General features: G+C 46.8%; 1 protein-coding gene across 22 annotated transcripts in view; it reads right to left on the reverse strand.

Annotated features, from left to right (window-relative positions):
- Positions 1–22339, reverse strand: part of HDAC4 (histone deacetylase 4) — a 248173-nt gene that overhangs the window by 68894 nt on the left and 156940 nt on the right. For 14 of the 22 annotated variants that reach the window (XM_054829923.1, XM_054829925.1, XM_054829924.1 and 11 more), the window contains 3 exons: positions 18224–18345; positions 5255–5395; positions 2197–2309 (listed from right to left, as the gene is read on the reverse strand). In XM_054829923.1, the coding sequence (XP_054685898.1) occupies positions 2197–2309; positions 5255–5395; positions 18224–18345 (376 nt within the window). The remainder of the gene's footprint in view (positions 1–2196; positions 2310–5254; positions 5396–18223; positions 18346–22339) is intronic. The other 8 variants (XM_054829930.1, XM_054829931.1, XM_054829932.1 and 5 more) reach the window with 1 other exon arrangement.

A 22339-nucleotide genomic window follows, 5' to 3' on the forward strand; every position in this document is an offset into this window, starting at 1 on the left:
GATACCATCTCTGAAACGGGGCAAGAGGTGACCTAGCACACTAAGAGCCATATTTCTCATTTAAAACAAAACATGAAGGTAAGCGTGAAACACTTCAAGTTGGCAACATTATTTTTTCAGAAATGTTTAAATATTTCCAAATATTTAGAAGTGGGAATGTGAGAAAGCCCGGTCAACCAGTATCAAAGAAATCGCCAACGCTCGGGCTATCAGCTAATCCTACTTCTGCTGAAGAAGAAGGTTTTAAGGAAACCAAACCTCCACCTTGCCCAGTTATTTTTTCCCAAATGAACCTAAACAGACAAATGGATCAGCCAGAACACAGTGCAGAGTTATTTTTCCCCAAAAACAAATGCAAAGGACCCGGAGGTTTAGCTAAGCCCTTCGAATACGCCTGAAATGCTGGGGGAACAGTTTGTGCAACAGGTTATCGGTGTTCTGTTTGCCATCACACGGCGATTTATGTTCCATCCTGTTCTGTGATGGCAGCAATCCAACACACCTCACACAGTCCCGGGCAGTTAGTTTTAAAATTGGAACTGCGCAACCATTTGTATATTTTTCCTATTTTCCAAAAATTATAAACAGGTGAAAAAAAAACCCCCACAACCCCTCTAGACTTTATTTTCAGGGAAAGGAAAACTAGATTTTATTCCTCCTCTTCGCACAGGTTGTTTGGAGGTGGTGCAGCAAATGCTGCTCCTGTTGAAATTCTCGATGAAGATGGGTCTGTCCTGGCACGCAGCAGCATCACTGTGAGTTACCCGCCGCGGTACAGTTGCAACGACAACTCCCAGGGAAAGGTTTTGGCCACACAGGGATTTTTTTTTTTTTCCCCCCCAAATCGTCTGCGCCGCTCACACCCCAGCCTAACTTACAACGTCGCTGCATCACAAGGAGTTGATGGAAAGAGTTTTTCCTCGTAATCTGTGTCTAGTTTATTAGGTACTGGTGGTCTAGTCACAGATGATTAGCTCAAATTATTTACTTGAAAAATAAAATGGTTAAGGAGAATACTCCAGCTTCACTGGTGAGACACCTTTTCCCAGGTCTGCTCCAAACTGCTACCCGGGTGGTGCGCATCTCTTTAGAGCAGCTTCAGCTCCCAGCGTCAAGTGAAGACTCCACCTTACGCCGTCTTAATCTTTACAATAATTATCTTTAGACCTTGCAAGGTCTGCAGTAGGCTAGAGGGGATGTCCCTGTGTGTTGGGTAATGTTTCAGAGGAGAGGGTGGAGTAGAAGGCATGTTGCCTAGATTAAATGCTGTTACACTATATTAGAAATAAAAACAAAGCGGAAATCTGTACAGAACTAGAAAGTAATGAAGGCTCACATTTATGCTATAAGAAGTCCTTTTCAAGTCTAAATGACAATTTGAGGAGAACAAGCCCAAGTCTTTTTCACAGTCCTGATGTCCAGACAGACGCTGTACTCCTGGGGAGAACAGCTAACGGTAAGCTGGATAAAAAAAAAAACGCAACCGCCCTGGTTTTCTACACGTAAGGCTTACGGTGGGAGCCAGTTAACACGGCCTGCACCCCGATATCTGCCTTTAGAAGAAGGGGGGCTCAGTAACCCCGAACGCTGGAGCTGCTGTGTTGACTGAAACCCCAGTTCAGCCAGCCCAACGCCCTGCCCACAACATCTGCAGCAGATGCCTCGAGCGACGGTGAAAGCTGACGGGATTATAAACGAGCACATGGCATCAGGCACCAAGCTTTCGAATCCCTCGGTGGGGAGGAAAAGGTTAAATCTGTTCCCTTTAATGCACTTCTGCTTTGGTCATATTTAGACAAACCCAGAGCACACCACAAATTCACCCTATATCCAGCATATGAGAACAGATTCCCCAGATTGTAAAATACTTGCATTCGACCGGCTCTTCATGCTTTACCTTGCTAAATCGCTTTATTTTTACTCTCTCCTCACAACAAAACCACTACAAGTTACCACAAGCAGCTTGTGAGCTGGCTCAAACTAGATTTAATAAACAGATAATGCATCCTGTCAGCCCAGACCGAGAGGTAATTCCCAAAGTCTGCTCCAAGTCACGCTCTGAGGTTTTGGTCGTGTTTTGGGGGTTTTTTTTTTAGTGCGGTGCGCACCGGTTTGTACGCCTGAATTCCTGAAACTCTGCAAGAAACGGATTAGAAACCCAAGCGTTGCAAATGGGAGCGAGGAAGGGCTCCGTACCTCTGCCTGAATACTCGTGACTGATCCTGCAATCCCGTTCTCGGCGCTGATGTTATTGGAGCTGTTGTTTGGAGAGCTGGGACCAGATCCAGGAGCGCTGTTGCATGCGGAGTCTAAAAAACACATCCAAAAGCAACTTTTAGGGTTACAAACAATCTCCACCATGGTATTTAGACAGATAAGAACCCCGCGGGTTTTGTTTTGGAGGAAAGCAATCCTCACCTCCTCTCCGTTTTCCCCTCTAAATCTTCTCAGGGCTCTTAAAATACCGACAAACACTTTCAGATGGGTCCGTCCAAGTACCTACTTACCATATTTACGTCTTCTCCTCGTGGGGATTTCTCTTATAGTGTATTAATAACTTTAAATACGATTGGAAGATAATAAAAGACATGGAAGGCTTGGAGAGGCCAAACTGGAGGATGTCAAATTGTCCCTGCTTCATTTTTCTAGAAGTGCTTCTCTCCCCCCTCTTTAGCCTATAACCCTAACGACACCCTCTCGCCACGTATTGCATCAGACGTTACTCTGGAACAACCCGGGAACCATCTCAGCGCTGACATTTTCCCACACAGGCTTCTGGCGCGTCTGGATTTACCGGAAATACGCCGCCGAGCCCTCACGCTCATGGTGCACCGAGATTTTTTTCCAGAGAGGGCACGTGCGATGTCGCTGTCCCCGTCACCCGGGAAGTGCCTGCACTGTGCCGGGTCCTCGGAGAAACGTGACCTGCCCTGGGGCGCCCTTCGCACAGAGCGACAGCTCCCAAAAACTGCCAGGGCACTGACTCACAAGGATGATTGTTTTCCCAGGATGGCAGATTAAATCGTTTGAAGAGATTTAAATCTGCCTGAGTGACACGGGACTGGACAGACAGCTGGCCATGGTCACGGCTGAGCACATTTTACCAAAATCAGGCAAAACTCAACAGGGTCCAAAACAGCAAATCTGTTTCAAATCAGTGCTTTTTTTTTTTTTTGCTTTTTTTTTTTGCTCCACCACTCAGGGAGTAAAACACTTTCTCATTGGAAAGACCCAAGGCAGAGTTAATCCGCCAAAACAATTCTGTTATCACCTGAACGCTCAGAAGATCCTCTCGGCGTTGTATATTTTATCAACACAGTCCCTGTGAACTCACTAACCAGAACCACAGAGATGACCAGCCTGAAATCAAAGCCCCCCCACTAATGACACAGAAATAATAACAAACAGAAACAGCGCATGAAACTGCAACAGCCAACAAAACTTCCCTCAGAAGGTGTCTCACCTGGTGTAAGGCACAGCCTCCAGTGTTTCTCCTTTTATTTTGGAAGATAAATAACATTAAAACTTTTTTTCTGAACTTTCCTCCTCCCCAAACACAGCATTTGCCCGACGCCAGAAGAATCTCCCGGCCGCTGCAAAGGTTCAGGGTGCAGCAGTCTCATAATTGCTCGAGGATGCCCCAGTAGAAATAAAAGTCAATTGCTACAATTTAGGAGATTTTAAAAAATTATTTCTTTTGTAGCATTATTCTATACGTACTATTTTGATCCTTGCAAAGAACTCCAGCAAAGGAGCAAAGAGATTAAAAAAAAAAACCCAACACGAAGAAGCCTTGCTGCTTTTTGTTGGCTGCGCATCAGGGGAGGCATCTCGCTGTCGAGAGAACTCAGCACTGAATAACGCCCAGCTCAGCACCGAACGATGAACTTCTCCATGGAAAGCAACTTCAGAGAGTCTAGGTGTTTTGAAAAAAATATCCTGATTGCACGGAAGATACGTGCTTTTTATGGGACCACATCAACGTGTTTTTTCTGGGACCGCGTCATTAGCTACAACATAGTAGAACTCATGCATAGGAAAAGCACTTGGCACGTTCAACCTGTGACTCTGTGAAAATAAATTAATTCTTCAAGGATTAAACGTAACTTCTATTCCCTGAAGCGGGACTTCTTTTAAAAATTATTTTCCATTCAAGAGTCTCCTCTTGTCGTAACAACTCCAACAAACATTTAAACTCTCTTCATCCCCACCCAGCACCAAGACCAGACGCAAGCACGAGCACAGCTGGCGTCCCGCTCATCTCTGCTCCGAGATTTTTCCAGCCAGGCTCCAGGCTGGCTTCTTCACCAGGTCCGTGCTCGGTGAGAAGCTGGAGCTTCCACTGCCATTTCTGAAGGCATTACTGGGACCAAACAGGCTTGATTTAGCCTAAAAGCCTCGTGACATACAGCAACACACAAGGAGCGAAGTAAATTCAATTGTCAGCTCTGATATCATTTATGCTTAGCTGTTGAAATCATCTATTCCCTCTGCGAACAAAAGAAGTGGTGCACAGCTGTCCCAGGGTCTCCCCAGACCAGCCGGCTCTCTAAAGAGAGCTCACTTGGGGTTGGTTTGAATGATGACGGTGTGCCTTCCGAGTCTGGAAAGGCTGTCACATAGTGGTACTTACACGGAGACATCCCTAGATGGTGCTAAGAATCAACTTTATGGTAATCTCTAGAATCTGCTTGACTCTGATCCCTCCTTACAAACTTTACTCCCAGAAGAATATTATTTTTCGACAAGAAACTGTCAAATAAGTAGTCCAAAAATACCAGCGAGATATATAAAAAAATGCCTTACACGTTTCAAAACTTTGGTGTAATTACTTAACAAGGAACCGCGGCGGTCTGCCCAAAGGCTCCAACAAACGGGGGCTGTAAGGCATTTACTGCTGGGGGACGACGGCCGTGAGCTGCGGCCTCCCCACGGATATTAACTGCATCACCGTTGAGAAATTTTATTTCTCAGTAACCTATTGCTGAAGATCATAGAAATGCTTGGGGGAAAAAAAATAAATATAGCACTGTGGTGGCATATCTGCATCTGTCTGCACATGACGGACTACAAAAAAAGCTCGTTGAGTTGGTAACGCTGCCTCAACAGACGGGTACCCAACTTCATCCCCGTTTCACCAACATCGAGGTGCACACGAGAGATCCAGACCACACAATTAAGCGGATGTGGGAAGGAATTTTGGAAAGGGATATCTCATTGAGTAAGCGGCTGCCAGCGCGGATTTGTTGCTTACCCGACGTACCTGTGACATCCAGCGGGCGCTTCTTAAGGGCAGTAACCACCGGACCATCTTTTCTGCGCAAGAGGGGGCTGCTCCGTCTTTCAGCAACTTTTTGCTTTAGTCTGGATCGTAACTTCAGATTGGGTTCAGACGCTGAACAGAGGAAGGAAAAGCGAACAGCGTTTTGGTCAATGTTATTTCAGTAGGTTTTTACTCAACACAGCGGCTGGGTTGCAGGTTCAGCATTTGCAGAAGCCTAAATGGAATCAGTCACTTGACAGCATATATTTGGAACAAAGACTTCTTAATATACCAAACAGATCCCAGCCTATGCAATATCTGAATTCGTGGCAACGAAAGTCAATAGCATTTTAATTAAAACATAATCATCATCATCCTGCAATGTCTTCTCTCAAATGAAGACGCAGACTTACAATCTGCTGTGAACTCATTCGGACCACTGCACAGAGCACCATTCGCATCCCCAAGTTTCCCACCACTTGCTTCCAAGCCAGTGGTAAACCTAACTTACAGGACCCCCCCCCCCCCCCCCAAAAAAAAAAAAATCAATACAGGAATCGGTGAGACAACTGAGATGTTGCTGTTTGGTCAGCGCGGAGCATCACGGTGGGACTGAGACGCTATCGGTATTCCTGCGTTGCTGAAATGGGCAGCTCCACACCCTTGGAGTCATCTGAGCCCAGGGTGAGCTGGCTCGGGGAGGTACGCCGGGAAGGGGGGAAAAAAATATGAAAATCCAACCCCACAACCAAAACAGGTGGATGCTTTCCTGCTGGTTCACCTCCCTGAAGCAACTCACCTTGGAGTCGGACATGCCTGCGTCACCTGGAGCCGGTGTCAACTCAAGAAAAAGGCCATGAGAGAGTGGCCAAGGCCAAAGCCAACGCCGGGGAGGAGAAGGTTTGTTTATTTGGGGAGCAACTGGGTTACATCAGCGCAGCCACGAAGTTAAACCATATCTAAAAACACATCAAATATTTTGAAAATTCAGGGCTGCCAAGGGTAGGTGTGCATGTATTTCCCAAGACCACAGTCCGACTTGCTTTGTGTCCATCATACTTTTGAGAGACTCTCTTAAAAACTTCTGCTGTACCCAAATCCTGAAATTTAATTTCTCCAGAAGTCAAAGCAGAGCTCCTGGGAACCCCCAACGCCTCTGGGTTAATGACAGCCGGCAGCACCGAACCCGTTTGCACGGCACAGCTTATCAAGTTTCTATAAAGGTAATGAAGCCTTAAGTCAAGATTCCTCCTGCAAGATGATTTTCTCTGTAAACTTTCTGATCTCTTGAGTATACATGAAATATCTGCTTTGGCGCTTGAGGGCTCCCAGCAGTTATGAGATTTGTGAACTGGCCCAATCTTTTCCCTTCCTCAACCTCTTAACAACTCCGCGGCTTAATCCCTTTGAACCGGCAAATCCTGCGCTCTCACCATTAACTACCGATACACTCGGCTCCCTACACTCCAGGGCCAATAATCTACATTTCTTTAGAAGAATTAAAATAGGGTTTACAAACTGATTTGAATTAACTAAGTCTGGCTACAGATATATTTCCCTACAGTTGGCTTTGACCACTGGGTCACGTAAAAGATCAAGCCTGACAACGTTAATTGCAGGGCTCAAAAATCAGAAGGCTGATGAATTCAAGATCAAATGCTTGAAGTTAAGCCATCAAAACAGTTCTTTGATGAAACTGTTGGGAGGGAAAAAAAAAAAAAAAAAAAAGAGCTTTTCATGACTGTTTTGGACAGAAAAATGCCAGCAAGAGATAAAGGGAGCACTAAAAAAAAAAAGTGTCAGACTCCTCAAGATGATGCTTGAAATGCAGCATGAAGTGCATGAGCAAAGGGGGAATCATCTTATAGGGCATTTGCACATAAAATGGCAGGGGACTGAATGCAAATCTGTTATGTGCTGGGACGGCAATATTAGAAGAGTGGACCAGCTAAAATGCAAGTGGAAACTCTAACTAGCTACGTTGTGAAGTTCTCTTCACGACAGAAGTTGACTTCTCATAAAAGTCGTCTTTGGGCACGTGAACATTTGGTATCTCATCCCACATCCTTCAATTCATAGCTTTAATTTGTTCCAAACACTGAATATCAGTAACTGTCTAGATGCTCCAGTCAAGACTTTAAAGAACAAACAGGAACGTGTCCCAGCTGTATGCCGATACGTCCGTTTTCCACACGTCTGCCCTGCCAACCAGCAAATGAAATACAAGCCTATGGCGCAGCTGTTGAAAGGATCCGTCTTCTGACGAAGAAAAACATGACGACAAAAACTGTATTTCGGCACAAATTTTATTCATACACTATTTATACCCTGCACGGTGTTCATCTGAAGTATGTTTTCTGTTGGGAACAGACAAGTAATTGTGCGGCTTTCAAATACGGAGACTGAATCGGTTAGAAACACCTTAAAAATGGGCAAGGAAACAAAAGATCTGGGGTCACAGATTACCCAACGCGACCAGATACGTCCCATACGTAATGCCACAATGAAAACATCTTTCCATGGAACAGGAAGGGAATGAACATAGAAAAGTAAAGCCTTAAAAGAGAAAACACCTCGAGAATAAGTTACAGCGAAAGCAGCGTATTACAATTTGTCAGAAAAAAAACCTATTTTCAGGTAAAACTATGCCGTGTATTTCTCCTTCGCTTCCTCAGCTGGAGGATGGAGTTTTGAAACACCAAACGGTCTATTTAAAGAACCGTGTTTGTTCAGTTCGCTCCGATTTTGTTGCTTGTCCCCCAGATGTAATCCCAAATCTAACGTGTCATCGGGACCTCAGAGAGCGTAATCCCCCCGTGCACTTAACTGGGTGCTGTACGGCCCAAAGTAGGTGAATTAAAACTCAGCACAGGCAGCGCCGAACAGTCTCAAATTCAAAGAATTGACATGGAGCGTATTTTATAATATAAGATGTAGCTTTCAACAGAGGCATTTCCAAAACTCAAATCACTAATTTAAGTTCACTCAGCTGGTTTTTAAACTACTATATTAAAAATATATATATATATATATTTTTAAGCCGAAGAGATCTGTCCTTCAAAAATATAAAATAGGGATTTAAGCAACATGCAACTGCCAATACCAATCAACGCAGGTTCAATGTTTTCTCAGGAACACCAATTCCACTGAAAATCTCCCGACATTCACCCCATCAGGCAACATGCCCCGACAAAGCCTTGCTCCCCACCACTGCTAACTAGCGTAAACTTAAGAGAACCGGAGACTAAATTACAAAACTTACTGGTCTGCTACATCTTAAGGTGAAATCTTCTAAACAAACGCCGTGAAGTTATCGAAAAATCAGTTTGATTCCTGTTTAGCAAACAAACGAAGCCCGTGCCCAACTCTGAGTCAGCTTCCACAAAGCCAGTGGGATTTCTTAAGCAGTGACATACTTAATTTGGCCTATAATAAGGATTTATACAAAGAATATTTTGTTTTCCTCCGAGTAAATTAATAACTAGAACATAAGCCAAAAGCTTCCCTAGTTTTCACAGGCTCAAACCCAAGTTGCCCCTCTTATACGTCATTTATTGCAGCAGGACCCATGTAATCCAATTCTTCAACGTTGATGAGATTCTCATTGTTTTCTTCCTAGAACTGCATCCCCAAAGCTGCTGAACTAATCTGACATTAAGTCTATGTAAGTCAAAAACCACAAAGTCCTGGGCAGACTTTGCCGGAGTTTGTTCCCATCAGCCATCCACGTTTACGACAAAAAGCAAACAACGCACCATGAAAACCCCAGTCCCAGTCCTTGCACATCTTAATTTCGGCAGCTGGGGACTGCGAAGGGCTGATATTCTTTTATTATTATTTTTAAGCTTCATACGAAGCCTCAGCAGCCAGGCAAAGGCCAACACAATTACTTTGTCCGTCTTCTAACGTCCACAGGTAAAACACGGGAGAGGGAGAGAGAGAGAGAGAGAGCTGTCTGGAACCCAAAATTTTAACAAAGATAAATTATCTTTTGCTTGAGCAGGAGAGACCACACGTCCTGCAACTGAGCATTCGCTTCCCCGCTCTGCCGTTTCATTGCTCCCTTGGCTGCCTCTATCCCAGACCTTCACTACTGCTCCTCCGCATGCACGGCGCGCTCTCTCCTCTCCAAAGACCCATGGATCGCGACCTATCTAGCCAGGAGGACCCAGTAAAGCTGGACGTGGCGAAACGGGCAAAGAAAAAGATTTAAATAGTCTCACCGTTAGCCCTCCGAAAGCCAAGTGAGCTGCTATTTTTGTCAATACTTGTAGGCATCAGAATAGAGGAGGACAGGAATAATATGGTCCTTCTCAAATGTACCTATGGAGACAGGTAGCGCAGGACAAAAACGGCAGCAGAAAATTCCCAAAGCAGAACGCAAAACAAGAATAAAACCAAGACAGCCTGCTCTTCTGCAGCCACCAACTATTTTTTATGATCTTGGTACCACGTTGGATGGCATCACCTGAAATAATACGTCTAGGAACATAGGAACGTGATTAGAAAGGGATGGATAAAGGTATTCGCTGGGTTTTCTTCCTTTTCTCCCCATTTGGTGTCAGCACATGAAAGTGCTATTTATGGAAGACTGCGTCCTTACAGTGAAAACTTCTTAAAGGTCGATATCTGGCACTTTTCATGCTGAAGTTTAGTAGTCGCAGCATCTCAGCAGTAGAAAGAAGGCTTTAACGCCCATTAAACCGAGCGCACAACGCTGACGCTTTTTACAGCTTCGCTATCGTTTGCTTGCCTGCCTCCAAAACCACGCAAAAAATCGCAGCGTGACGGAGCTCCGTGGAGGTTTCCGCTGTGCATAGCCAAAACTGGACCAAAAAATTAAATACCACATCTCGTCCCTGTCCGTCTCTTTCCAAAGCCTAGATAAAGACAGCAGCTTTGCACAGTTCCAAGTATTATCTGAGAGGAAAGATAAGAGACGCGTGGAAGGGGATAAGGAATAGAAAGGAGAGAATGAGGTTCTCCAAACGAGTTTCTCCAACAAAGTGTTTAAAACAGCACTGAGCTCTGCAGAAGGCAGGAGAAAAACACGCAATTTCTGTACAGCAACCAAAAAGCTGCAGCGCCTGTAGCAGAGGGAGCTACCGGCTGCCCGAATGCGAGGGCAGGGAGCAGCTACAAAACCAGGGAGAGACCCCAGCGAGTGACCCACGGTGGCCACGATTTCTGGGGACAGTCTCCTTCCATTAAAATGAACTTCTCCCAAAAAATAAGTAAAACCCTACAGGCATTTTAAACTCAAGAATTTTACTGAACTGTAACTTGTCCAAGGTGGGTCGGAACACGCATGGTCGTGTCCCCTCCACCCTTCATCAGTCTCATGGACCCAACCAAGCACTTGTCTTTGAGCTGCAATCTGTTCTGCGCCTGGAAACCTTATCAGCCATGGTCACCGTGACCAAATCCATGCCCTGCCCTGCCTGATTTCTGCAATTTGCCTTTTGTTCCCTCCTCCTTGCCCTGTCCCACAAGCATCTCCCCTCCTCTTGCCCGATGCTGGGCTGCTCCTATGGGAAGAAGCAACCAACTCTACCTCCAGCCTCCTCCTGCCCTGGATGCTCTTCCAAGGAACCCTAACAGAGCAACATAAAGCCCATAAATCAACCTCACGCCGTCACACACGGCTGCAAACCGCCACGGGCCAGGACGGGGGGAATGGTGCATTGAGAAGCCACAGTAGGACACGGCTCGAGCGACGCACGGTGTCCTCGCAGCTCGGCTGTCGCGTTTCGGTTTGGAGAAATCACTCCAAGTTACCACTGGGATGCCGTTCGCATGGTGCTCATGGTCAAAGCTGTCCCAGGGAGGACGGGCACACACCCGGCACGCTCTCCTAGCTCAGGCTTCACTCTCCTTTCTGCTAGATGCAGTGGCCCAAACGCCAAGTGTCTCAGCTCTGGCCAGAACAAACCTGGGCGCATACATCTCTATACATCTCCACACACCTATACGTATATATGCACACACACACAAACACACAGGTGAAAGCGTACAGACTCCCGGCAGCCCCTGTGAAGCTGAGATGGAGCTGGGAGGACCCAGAAGGAGAAGGATGGCTTCACTCAACGACTGAGGGCTCGGTCCTGGGCCTCCCACAACCCCTGCTCCCCAGAGGTGACGCCGAACGCGAAGACTTCGTTCGGTTTTCTACTGGAAGAAGCTCCTCCTTCGATGCGCCATTGACGGTACTCCTCAAGAGGTGCTGTGATGGAAGGAAAGGGGGTGCCCCCTCCTTTTGCCTCTAGGCAAAGCTCAGCACCAGAGAGGAGCACCCGGGGTTCGCAGCTACCGCTTGTGCCAAAGAAAAACAGGGGAGCGAAGAGTTCCCTGGGAGGCATTTAGACCCGATCGTCAGAAGAAATGGAAGGACTAAAGCAAGCTTTTGTGCTTCAACGGCACTTCGGTTTGTTGCTGCTCTCTGAAATTTCAATGGGCTGGTCTGAAGAGCTATTCTATAGCATCACAGGAATAAAGTAATTTTTGTCTTTAAGAAAGTTATTTTTGGATTAGAGAGACTGACGTCCTCCACTTGGAGCAGGAAAGGGTATTTACAACAACGGGGATTTCTCACGGAGGCCAGTGCCCCCTCTCCGCGGAGCACACCCCGAGGCAGCGCGTGGGTCCCGGGGCCGCTCGGGAAGGCCAGATCTCCGACCACGTCAGCTGGAAGGACAACGTGGGTGGGAAAGCAAAGATGCCTTCGAACTGGAGTGACACTCCATGCCGTACAAAGCTCAAAGATTTTCTCTAAATTATACTCCCACACTACGCTGGGATTTCAGCCTACTCTATTTTCCTCTAAACAATCTTTGTCATAAAACAAACCACTTTTAAAACACTCCAATAATCAGAACCAACTCGGAGAGGTATTATGCCTTTCTTGACAAACGCGGTGTTTTAATTATTGACAAATCCTTTCATGTTCCCTTTTCTTTCTTTGAAACGCAAGAAGTTCAGAACAATTTCACCTGCTTAGCTGCAAATAATACTCAAACGACTCTGTGCTTCTGCAGTGCTGCGAGGAAACCAACAACATCATGGGACGCTGGATGCTTTCCTCCCTCAGGCTCCTCTCTTTTGCACGGAAAAAAGAAGAATATTAGCAAACAGGAGATGGTTAGTGCCAGCCTGTGGGCTCCCTGCGGTGAATCAGGGAGCGCACACCGTGCACAAGCTCCGATTTGTGGTGCCTGGCAGGGACGGACCACGCCGCCTGTTTCATGGCCGGCCCTGGGTGGGCAGCGAGTGACGGGGACCCTGCGGCCTGGGTACGTCTCACCAGCACCCATCTAAGTGCAAGCTGGGGCTTAGAAGTTGTGGTTCCAAATCCGCTCATGTTTGATTCAGCCAGAAGAACATCAACCTTTTCTATTTCTTTTAGGAGGCTGGTGGGCTGGAAGCTGAAGAGGTTGCTGGGACCATCAGCAGAGGCGACGAGTGTGTCAGATTCCTTCTGCAGTAGGTCCCAAACGGTGGTGAAATTCAGGAAAAGCACTGGCCAGGGCCAAACTCTGCCCATCCACACCACACACAGGCAAGTATGAGGAGAATTCTCCTCTGTTGCATTCCTTTACTCCTCAGGGAAGTCATCGCAGCGAAGGGGTGCACAAGCCATGGTCTGATGACGACGAGCTGAAAATTTCTTCCTGGACCTTTCCTGCCAGCTCTTAACTGCGTGGGCTGTGAAGGTCAAGGACAGCTTTTTTTCCTTTACCACAAGCCCTAGGCCACAGTACTTGACCTATAACCAGTTCTCGTTTTTCTCATGCAGAAGGCAAGAGACGTTGCTGGGATGGGAGATCTTTGGGTAGGATACTTGCTCTTCCCCGGTCCCCAGAGAAAGGGAGCTGAAAAAGGGGTCTGTGACACTTTCTACTTGTCATTTCTCCCCAAGTACGCACCAGACGCACGCACACGCTCGTTTGCTATCTAGGCAGGAAATTCAGAGACAGCTACTTGCCAAAGATGTCTTTGTGAGCTCCCAGTCTGGCACTCGATTCAGTCTAGCTTTGGAAATAGTGGAAACTCACACCCTGAGATGCTATCCCACAGCTCTGCAGCAAAAACATATTTGGGACCACAGGAATCCTTCGCCTCCTTAAAATCTTCGTGCCCGTCGACATCCTTCTGATCTTCACCTCCCCAGCGCAGCCAGCTGTGATACTGGAGGGAAAGGGAAAGGCCGACGCGGAGCCTCAGCGATGCTTCACGAAACAGTGACCGTGGCTGCAGCAGCCATGGGACAAGTAGCCCCGGGAACCGAGCCAAACCCACCAAAAACCAGCTGCCCGTTGCTCTTGAGGGATGCAGGAGGTCTTCTTGCACGCAACAAACCGCAGCGGTTTGGCGTACGCCAGAAGGTTGAGAAGCACAAACCAAAAAAAAAAAAAAAAAAACCCAAAAAACACAACCCACCCACCAAAAGGGACAAAATGAAACGATAGCACGTTTTTGGTAACATCAGCTTTGTCAAAAATCCCACCTCCGCTGACAGATCTGTCAGGAGAAAGGTTTAAAGAGCAGGAGCCTGCCCAACTAAGCAGCAGCAAAGGCGCGAGGAGGGTCGAAGGAGAGCGGCTGTCTCGGGAAAGGTTTGCTTTATCCAACAGAAGAGCAAAACGAGAGCCGAGCGTGCTCCACAACCCGGAGGGGTCCCACGGACGCAGGCGTATTTACGCTTCCGACTTCGGAGAACATCTCTTGTGAGTCCTTCAAAAGAAATGAGCTGGTTTTCTCACTTTGGGGTCAGGTTTAAATATAGATACAGGGAGATGTTTCCAGTTCGTGCATCCCAGAGAGCTGAACGCGTGTTGGCCGGGCGACTCTAGCAGGTGCCGAGTTTGGCAAAACTTCTCCCAATTTTAACAACTAATTGAAATGCTTGGCTTTCGTTAGAAATCCCGATTAGCTGTCAAGTCCCAACGAACGTGAGGAATCCTTACGCTCCCTCTACGCAGGAGTAACTGGGAAAGCTGGTGTCCGACAGGACGTGGTCCAGCCTTGCACAGGATGTTAAAAAAAACCCCACAAACCCAAACAAAAAAAAACCTACGTAAGCAAGAGCAAAAGCATGTTAAAAAGTTAAATAATTCTCTTATTAGAAATCTCAGTGACGGCGGTTGTGTCAGCTTTCTAATTAAGCGCTTGTTTTACTATGTCCACTGCTCAAATTCCACAAAGCGGGGAACACCGTGAACAACCTTGTTCCTGGGGAGAAAACGAGGACACTGTACTCCTCGGAAAGGTAAAAACACCTTCAGCAGCTCCGAGAAAGCTGTTGACAAACAGTTCTCGGGGTTATCGAATCAAGCTACAAAAGACTGCTGCAACCCAGCCTCTAAAATCGCTCTGAAAGGATTCTCCAGGGATTTTCTTGCAGGGTCCCAGTACAGCACATAACGAAGCTTCACTAAATTTGGGAGGCGCCAACCTTGATCCAGGAGCAGGAAAGGTCGCTTATATTTTCCCTTCTCAACAGCGGTCGACAAAACGCATGCACTAAAGGAAATGTATATGCAATAAAAGCAACTACACGAAAGGGGAAATAAAAATCCTTGTGTTAATCCAGTTATTTAAAAGCATGAGCAGCACCAACCAAACTGTTCTCAGTTCAGTTAAAAAAACAATAAGGAAGAGCTCCAAAGCATTTAGATAGAGGGAACTGAGTGAAATCCATCCCCCAGCCAGGCTAAAAACAGGATTCAAGCAATTAGTAACTGCACCAGCCAGCAGCCTGACAGGAAAACGATTTCATGCAGAAACCAAATGGCCAAGAAACTGGAACGTAATTTAGTAAAACAAAGCAGACGGGGTAGGATTTCAGGGGACAGGATGCATTAGGAGCACGTTGCAAGCGTTGACTGTTTCCCATGCCGAACGTTTTGGAGGCATTATTCACGCACACGTCTACTTCTACCAAAGCGAGCGTGGCCAGTTCCCCGCGGCTCTCCCACAACGGTCCCACGCCAGTTTTAGACCAGCGAGCTCTCCCCGAGCGTGCAGAGGGACAACCTGCGACCACATCGTCATGATTTAAACAAGAGAGAGCAAAGAAAGGCAGCATTTTTAAAACCCAGCGCAATGACGTATTTATTCTTCCCGAACGGGTTTCTCACCGCGCGGGACACGCTGCCAACTCTGGAAACGCACCCTAGGAGCAATGACGGAGCAAACCGCCTTCCCGCAGCCCCCTGAGTCACCCTACCCCTAACGATGATGGTGGTTGGATTCCAGCCCTGGTAATCAGAACCGTATTGTGATGGACTCTGTTATTTGAGCTGCAAATACTTAATCAAATTTAATAAAATTGGACTACAAGATAGGGCAGTTTTAAATTACAAACACAAAGCCAGAGTTTTGCCTGGTGCCAAAAATCTGAAAAGCTTGCCCGTAATAAAGAACTTTATTTAGGATGAGCTCCAGCCTTCCCTGCCTTTTGTTTACCCCAGACTGTTCAGGAGCCTTTCTTCTCCAAGCAACTTAACATTCTTGGCAATGGGATTTCTGCAGGATATCGCTGTGCCAGAGACTGGAGTGCTGTTGCGTTGAAAGGAAAATAAAAGAAAACAACAACAACAACAATTCTCCCCTGAACCTCGCAATGTATCACAGACCAGTCCCCAAAAGATTAATGCCGGTGCCCAAAAAAGAACAAGCATCAGCATTCTGGAAAAAACAAATCAGCTCAACGTCTTGCTGTTTGAAAACAACAATGATTTTGGTTGCTTCCATTTTTAATAACGCGATTAGATACATTTATCATCCTTAATTCACCCTGTCTGACGGAGCTTTTATTCAGACAGAGTCGTATTGAGAGCTCAGTCCGGGGAGCAGCAAAGGGGCGAGATGTGCAGCCGCATCCCTTCTCCCGCTGAAATCCCCTCCGTAACGCTGGGAGCAAGAAGGGCGACTGATCCTCAAACGCAGCCTGGCCAGGAAGGTCCCCTGACGTGGCGAGCAGGGGCGGTTTTGGAGCACGTCAAAGCCCCTTTATGCTGCGGGGATACTAACACACCAGAAACGGATCACCCGCTTTCACAAGGTATAGGAAAGAGCTACAAATCTCGGAATCACGCTGCCCGCAGGTCCTAAGTGACAGGTATGGTGCCAAGGGACGCCTCCCTGCGCAGAAACGCCGCAATTTCCCAGCGGAGCCTGAAAGCCTTCGGCAGAGGAGAAGCGAACGGCAGCAACGGCTGCTAGCAGCTGAGCTTGCGTTTCTCCTCCCACGTACGCCACGCACGTCTTTGTGCTTTGCCGGCTTTAGGGCTGAAGGAAGTCTCCTTCTCCATCAGCACTCACCTCCCCCGTGAAAGGCAAGTCCTGAAGCCCAGACAGCGTCGCTTTGGCTGTCCCGGGCACGGACGTCGCAGGGGTGTTTGGTTTTTCATCATCTAGAAGCAGAGATTGGAGGATGCTCCTACCCTACAGCAAATCCATTTTTCTAAGCTCTGCCTTTGGAGTCCTCCAGAAAAGGTGCAGTTAAAACTACCACCACCAAAGGTACAGGGTGTGCCCAGGGGCGAATAAAACAACCGACCATATCCTGGACAGGGTTTGCCAATTTTTGATTGACTTCTTGTGCAGCTGAGGTGTTTGCCACTTGCCAGCCAACCCACCATGCCCAGTCTACTGCACAGCAGATGGGAATCCGTCCACACATCTGTCCAGCAAGCCAGGTGCTATGGTCTGGAATGAGAAGATCCCCAAAAGGTCTTTAAATTCACAGAACCAGGAGGCACAAGGCGTGTGTGTGGAGGTGTTGGGTTTTTTTCTCATCAGATGGTGAAGGAAGAAAAAACACCCCAAGTTTACAAAGGTAATGAGAATTGTGTTAAGATATTCTCTACACCGAAGAACAGCTCTACTTCCATTAGGAGAAGTACCGTGAGAACAGCCACATCCCTCCCAGAAGGCAACGGAGGGGCTGCCACCTCTTGGGAATGGACTCGGGGCAGCGGATTCGAGCAAAGACTGTAGCAAAGCCACAAGGAGATTTGCTTTAACGCACCATCACCACTCTGTATCACGAGGATGTCACACTTTCTGAGTACCGGTGCTCATCTCTCCACATTTGAAGCTCCACAAAGCGTACAGCACCTGCAGAAGGTCCGAAGTTCAATCACGCCTCCGCTTTCCTCTTACCTCCGTCTTTTCAGAAAAGGTTTTTTCCTATTCTGAAGCGATTTCCAACGCGCAGCACTGTCTGCACCATCCACGCGAGCAGCACCGCTCCTCAGATCGGGAAGAACTCGTGGAAGCCGAGCTATTCCCCGAAGGAAGCAGCCGAGGATCACGAGCCGGCCAGGTTAGAAGCTGAGGCTGTGTTGGCTTAGGCACGCGATATGGAGCTGAGGACCACAGCCAACCAAAACAACCCGGTTTACATAATATATAGTTGAGAAATAACTGACCTGCTTTGCCACCGTGCAGGGAAAAACCTAACTGAGAAATAACTGTCTAGGTGTGAACCCAAACCCTTGCAGGAAGTCCCGACGCTTTGACTGGCAGAAACATTTTTATTTATTTTAAGTGTAAACTCGTATATAAAATGCAAATCCCAGAAGAAATGAACTTTTCTTGGTACTTTTCTCACTCAGCAAAACATACTTCGACTTCAGACACCCAGATCTCTGTATTAGCTTCGACTTTGTGAAAACATCTCACAAACTTTGACACACAACTCCGCTGTCTCCTGCCTGCAGCTCTGCAAATCCGCACGCCCAAAGCCACTCCGGGCTCCCTCCAACGCTGCGCACAGAGTGACAGACGAAGGGGGAGCAGGACGGAGCGGGTGCTTGGTAAATAAATCACCCCACAAAATACAGCTTTTTGGTAACATACCTTTTTTTTTTTTTAAGAAAATAAAAATAAAAATTATGAGGACCATGCGTCACAGCAAAGACAGTAGGTAACACAGAAAATCAACGCGAGCGCTACCTGTTTTTCTGAGTGGGAAGTCGTCTTTGGAATCATACATCCCCAGTACAGGGTGATTGTAGGTGCCGGATACGCCACTTTGGGGTGGGGAGCTCTGGTCCAGAGAGCTGTGCTGTGTCTTCCTGCACAGAAGGAAAGAGAAAGAGAAGGGAGAAGCTTCACACCTGTGACACACAAAGGGAAGGAGTGCAGCTTGTCTGGTATCTTAGCGGGGAACAGCGCAGAGGAAAAGATCTTGGTGCTGGCTTTCTCCTTCTAGGCGCTCATGCAAAAAAGAAACCGAAATCTAATATACAGGGAGGGAACTAAACACAGGCTTAACTTTCAGTGTAAGAACTACCCTGTTGAGCCTGGCTCAACTCATGAAGGTATTTCACCAGACGTATAATTTTAAGCATGTGCTCGGGCTGGGTTTTGCAAAGTCATGTTCCTGACGCTAAGCACGGCTGTCATTGCTCCCCTCACCCATAGCCCGAATGACTAATTTCCCTTCATCGAATAAACCCCAGACATAGCAGACGAAGCCCAAGGACGAACCAAAACCGAAGGATGAGCACATCAGGTGGCACAGGTTTAAGCTGGCTGACAGCAGCCGTGCCGCATAGGTGGTCGTCTGCCTTTTGCTTCGCTGCCTCCTGACCCAAGCACCTAGCAGAGATGGGGCCAAAGCACTCAACGCCTTTCCAGATTAACTTCTCGAAGCTGATAATTTATAGCTTTGTTTGAGCAGGCTGCTGGAAGTAAATTACAGTCTGTTTGCTAAGTATATTAAATAATGAATGAGTTTTCTAAGCCTCCTACCAGTTTTTTGGCTGCATCTTTCCTACTTAATGACTTGTGCCCGGCTTTGCTGTTTCTCAGGAGCTCTACCAGCCCCGACCAGTACAGACCTGGGGAAGTCTCCAGACCGTGCGTGTTAGCAGAGCAGCTACATCAGCAGAACGACTGATTTAGCCACACGGCTGTCAAACAATCTCACATTTTAAATTTAAATAAACAGAATTTAAACGCTGCATTACTTCTTCAAAAATACTAAAGAATACGGGACAACAGAAAGCGAGGTCGTCGTGAAAAGAAGGGAAGATTTGAAATTTTACACTGCCTAACAACCAGGCATTCTTGGGGACATTGGTTAAAAATATTCTCCTGCAAAAGGTTCTTTAAGGAACCAAAATGAGCCATTTCCAGTTGAAAATGACACCAGTTCATCCAATTCCTTGGAAGCTCAAATCAGAAGTAGGCTGTTTGGCGAGGTACACAGCATCAATTCCACCACAAGCTACACCCTCCAAAAAAATGAGGGGCTAACGAAACATCAGGGAAATGCATCAAATTTTCGACATGATTTTTGTTACCGAAAAACCCTCTGAAAAGTTTAGTTGAACATCTACATCAAAATTTTTGATACCCACAGTTCTCACCAAGCAGCATCATTCCCTGCGGTTTCCTAATCCTCCCCCCTTTATATTCCAACCTCCTCTGTACGTCCAGGCAGAATTAATTTTCGGGCTCTTACACAGTTGTATTTTTCATTAGCATTCGTGCACATCGTGTACTCTTTTACATTCACACCAATAAATGCCCGCATGCACGCACAGTTTAATCATCACCTGAAATCAAAACAGAACCAAACTGAAAAATATTTGAATCCTTCCCGAAAACAGAAGTCGCTTTCTCTGCCCGGATCTGCTCATACCATGGGAAGGCAGCACAGAGAGATGTTTCACAAACAGGAAGCCCGGACGCTGCAAGCCAAGAGCCCTCAAACCCACCATGTCACACAATGACTTTTTTTTTTTTTTTTGCTCTTGCCTATACAAGCAATAGACTTTTTTTCTTTTTCTTTTTTTTTTTTTTTTTAACCATGACTTAAGCCACACAATCATGTACATTGAAGCTATTTTCATCACTTTGTTAGGGAATGCGCTGGAGCTCAAAGGGCCTGTTTAGATGTGCTTTGGGGTTGCTGAATGACAGATATTTAACTCTGCAAACAGGAATACATTATACGGCTCGAGGACTGGGATCCAACACCCTACGCTGCTTCGAGCAAAACGCACTGGTCTGCATGCCCGTTCAAGAATGTCAGAGGACCTGAAAGAGATGAAATTGTATACTGAATCGAGTTTGCAGGCATTCCTGAAAGCACATACCTTCGCATAACGCACCTCCTGTTCTTTGAGCTCTGAGGTCCTTCAAAAACCCACGCGCGATACTTCAAACGCGATCACGCTACGCAAACCGAATGTATATTCAAACATACGTATCTGTGCTAGAATGTTTTGTGTACGGAGACTGCGGGCGCCCACGTATGTTGGAATAATTGAATGTATAATTCTATCTCTCTACCTCCTTCCCATGCAAATAACTCAGTTAAACTCCCTTTCCTGATTGCTACCACATTGAGTGGCTACTTCCCAAGCGCATTTCTGACAACTTCCTAGGGAAATAATGGCCCCGGTTGCTAAGCCCGAGGTGCTCTGTCTGCGTTCCTGCTAAGCCACTCTTACTTATGTCAAGTATCTTCAAGAGCAAAACCTCCCGGGAGCGGGGCTGTCCGGCAGGTTCAGAATCCACGGGAGGGACAGTCTGACAATGAAATTCAAGAGAACCTCTTCTGTTGCTGCCTATCATCAACGTAATCTGAAAATTACAGTCCACAAAGCTATTTTAAACAATTACATTCAGACTGGAGCTGTATATATATTAAATAAAGAGTTTACAAAGTGGCTTGAATACCACAGAGCTGAAGACTGAGCAAGGACTCTGTGGAAGCCTCCAAGAAAAATTACTGAGTGTTACCGAGCTCCTTCCTTTCTTTTAGCAGATCCTTTGGACTACGACTATATTCTGAAAAACCTCTAAAAACTGGTCCCTTTTCATCTCAGGGGTTGACCCGCACATGCGACCATGCCCCTTCACATCAGTGATCGAGCAATAAAAACATTCGCTGACTATAAACGCTCAGCGTCGCACCAGGGACCGAGAGCGTTGAATGAAGTTCAGATCCAAGGCACCAAAGGCAAAAGCGTCTGGACATCTCGGTGGAGAACCGAAGCCTGGCCCAACGGCCCGGGGGAACGGCAGCTATTTCACACGTCAGCAGAACATATTTCATGTCACAGCCGCTGACGTAGAACCGTGGTGGTGTTCAATACCCCTGGGAGATCTGGTTTCTTCCGAGTAATGCTTTCAATTTTTTTTTTTTTTTTTTTTTTAAAAAAAGGAACTCACAAACCTTAATAAGACCAAAGGAAGTGCTTAAAAGCAGGCGTGTCATTTAAAAGACTATTTCAGCATCTGTTACCACTTAATTGGCTTGCCTGCTCACAGTAGGAGCATCATGTCTATCTTCTGCAAGCCTGGTTTGCGTGTGCTAAATCCAAACACCACCCAACCGAATCGCATTAGAAGGATGCACGTACAGAAATATCTCTATAACCGAATCGGCAACCTATGAGATGCCATATAAATAAATACTAATAGGCAATTAATTTAAAGGTTTTCTCTTTTTTAAAAAAATATATTTTTTAAGTGGAATGGAAGCAAAAAATCTTCAATTTCTTTTTTACCAGCTGAAGGGTGCACTTAGAAATCCTCCGCGGCACGGTAAGACAGCAGAGTCACGCAGCCCTGCTGCCATCTGCCCTCCTCAAAGCCCGAGCAGAACGGGCTCCTGCCCGCCTGCGACTTATCACCGAGACAGACCCTTAGCAAGATTTGTGACGCCTCGGACGCTCTTTCGTCCCTCTTCACATCTTGTGTTAGAATCCAGAACACCGATCCTCTCCCACCACCAAACAGATGGAGGAAGACGAGGGGATGGCAAGCCTGTTAAATCCCTCGGGGAAAAAAGGATGGCCGCTTGCGCAACGGTTTGTACGTGGTCTTTACCTGTTGGCATCCCTGCAGCATCACAGGGAAGGGATACGGCACGATAAACCTCAACGAGATGTCGCTGCTCAGAAAGTGCTCAGTGTTAGCTTGAAACGAAGCAGGAAACATACTGAAACCTTGAAGACTTAAAGACGACTGTTCTGAATAACCTCCTGCATCGCCCCCGGCCCTCTAACACAGGTGGGTGCTGCAGACCGCTGCTCTTCCGTTCGCCTCTGA

The sequence above is a fragment of the Grus americana genome, chromosome 6 (genome assembly GCF_028858705.1).
Source record: "Grus americana isolate bGruAme1 chromosome 6, bGruAme1.mat, whole genome shotgun sequence".
NCBI lineage: Eukaryota > Metazoa > Chordata > Aves > Gruiformes > Gruidae > Grus > Grus americana.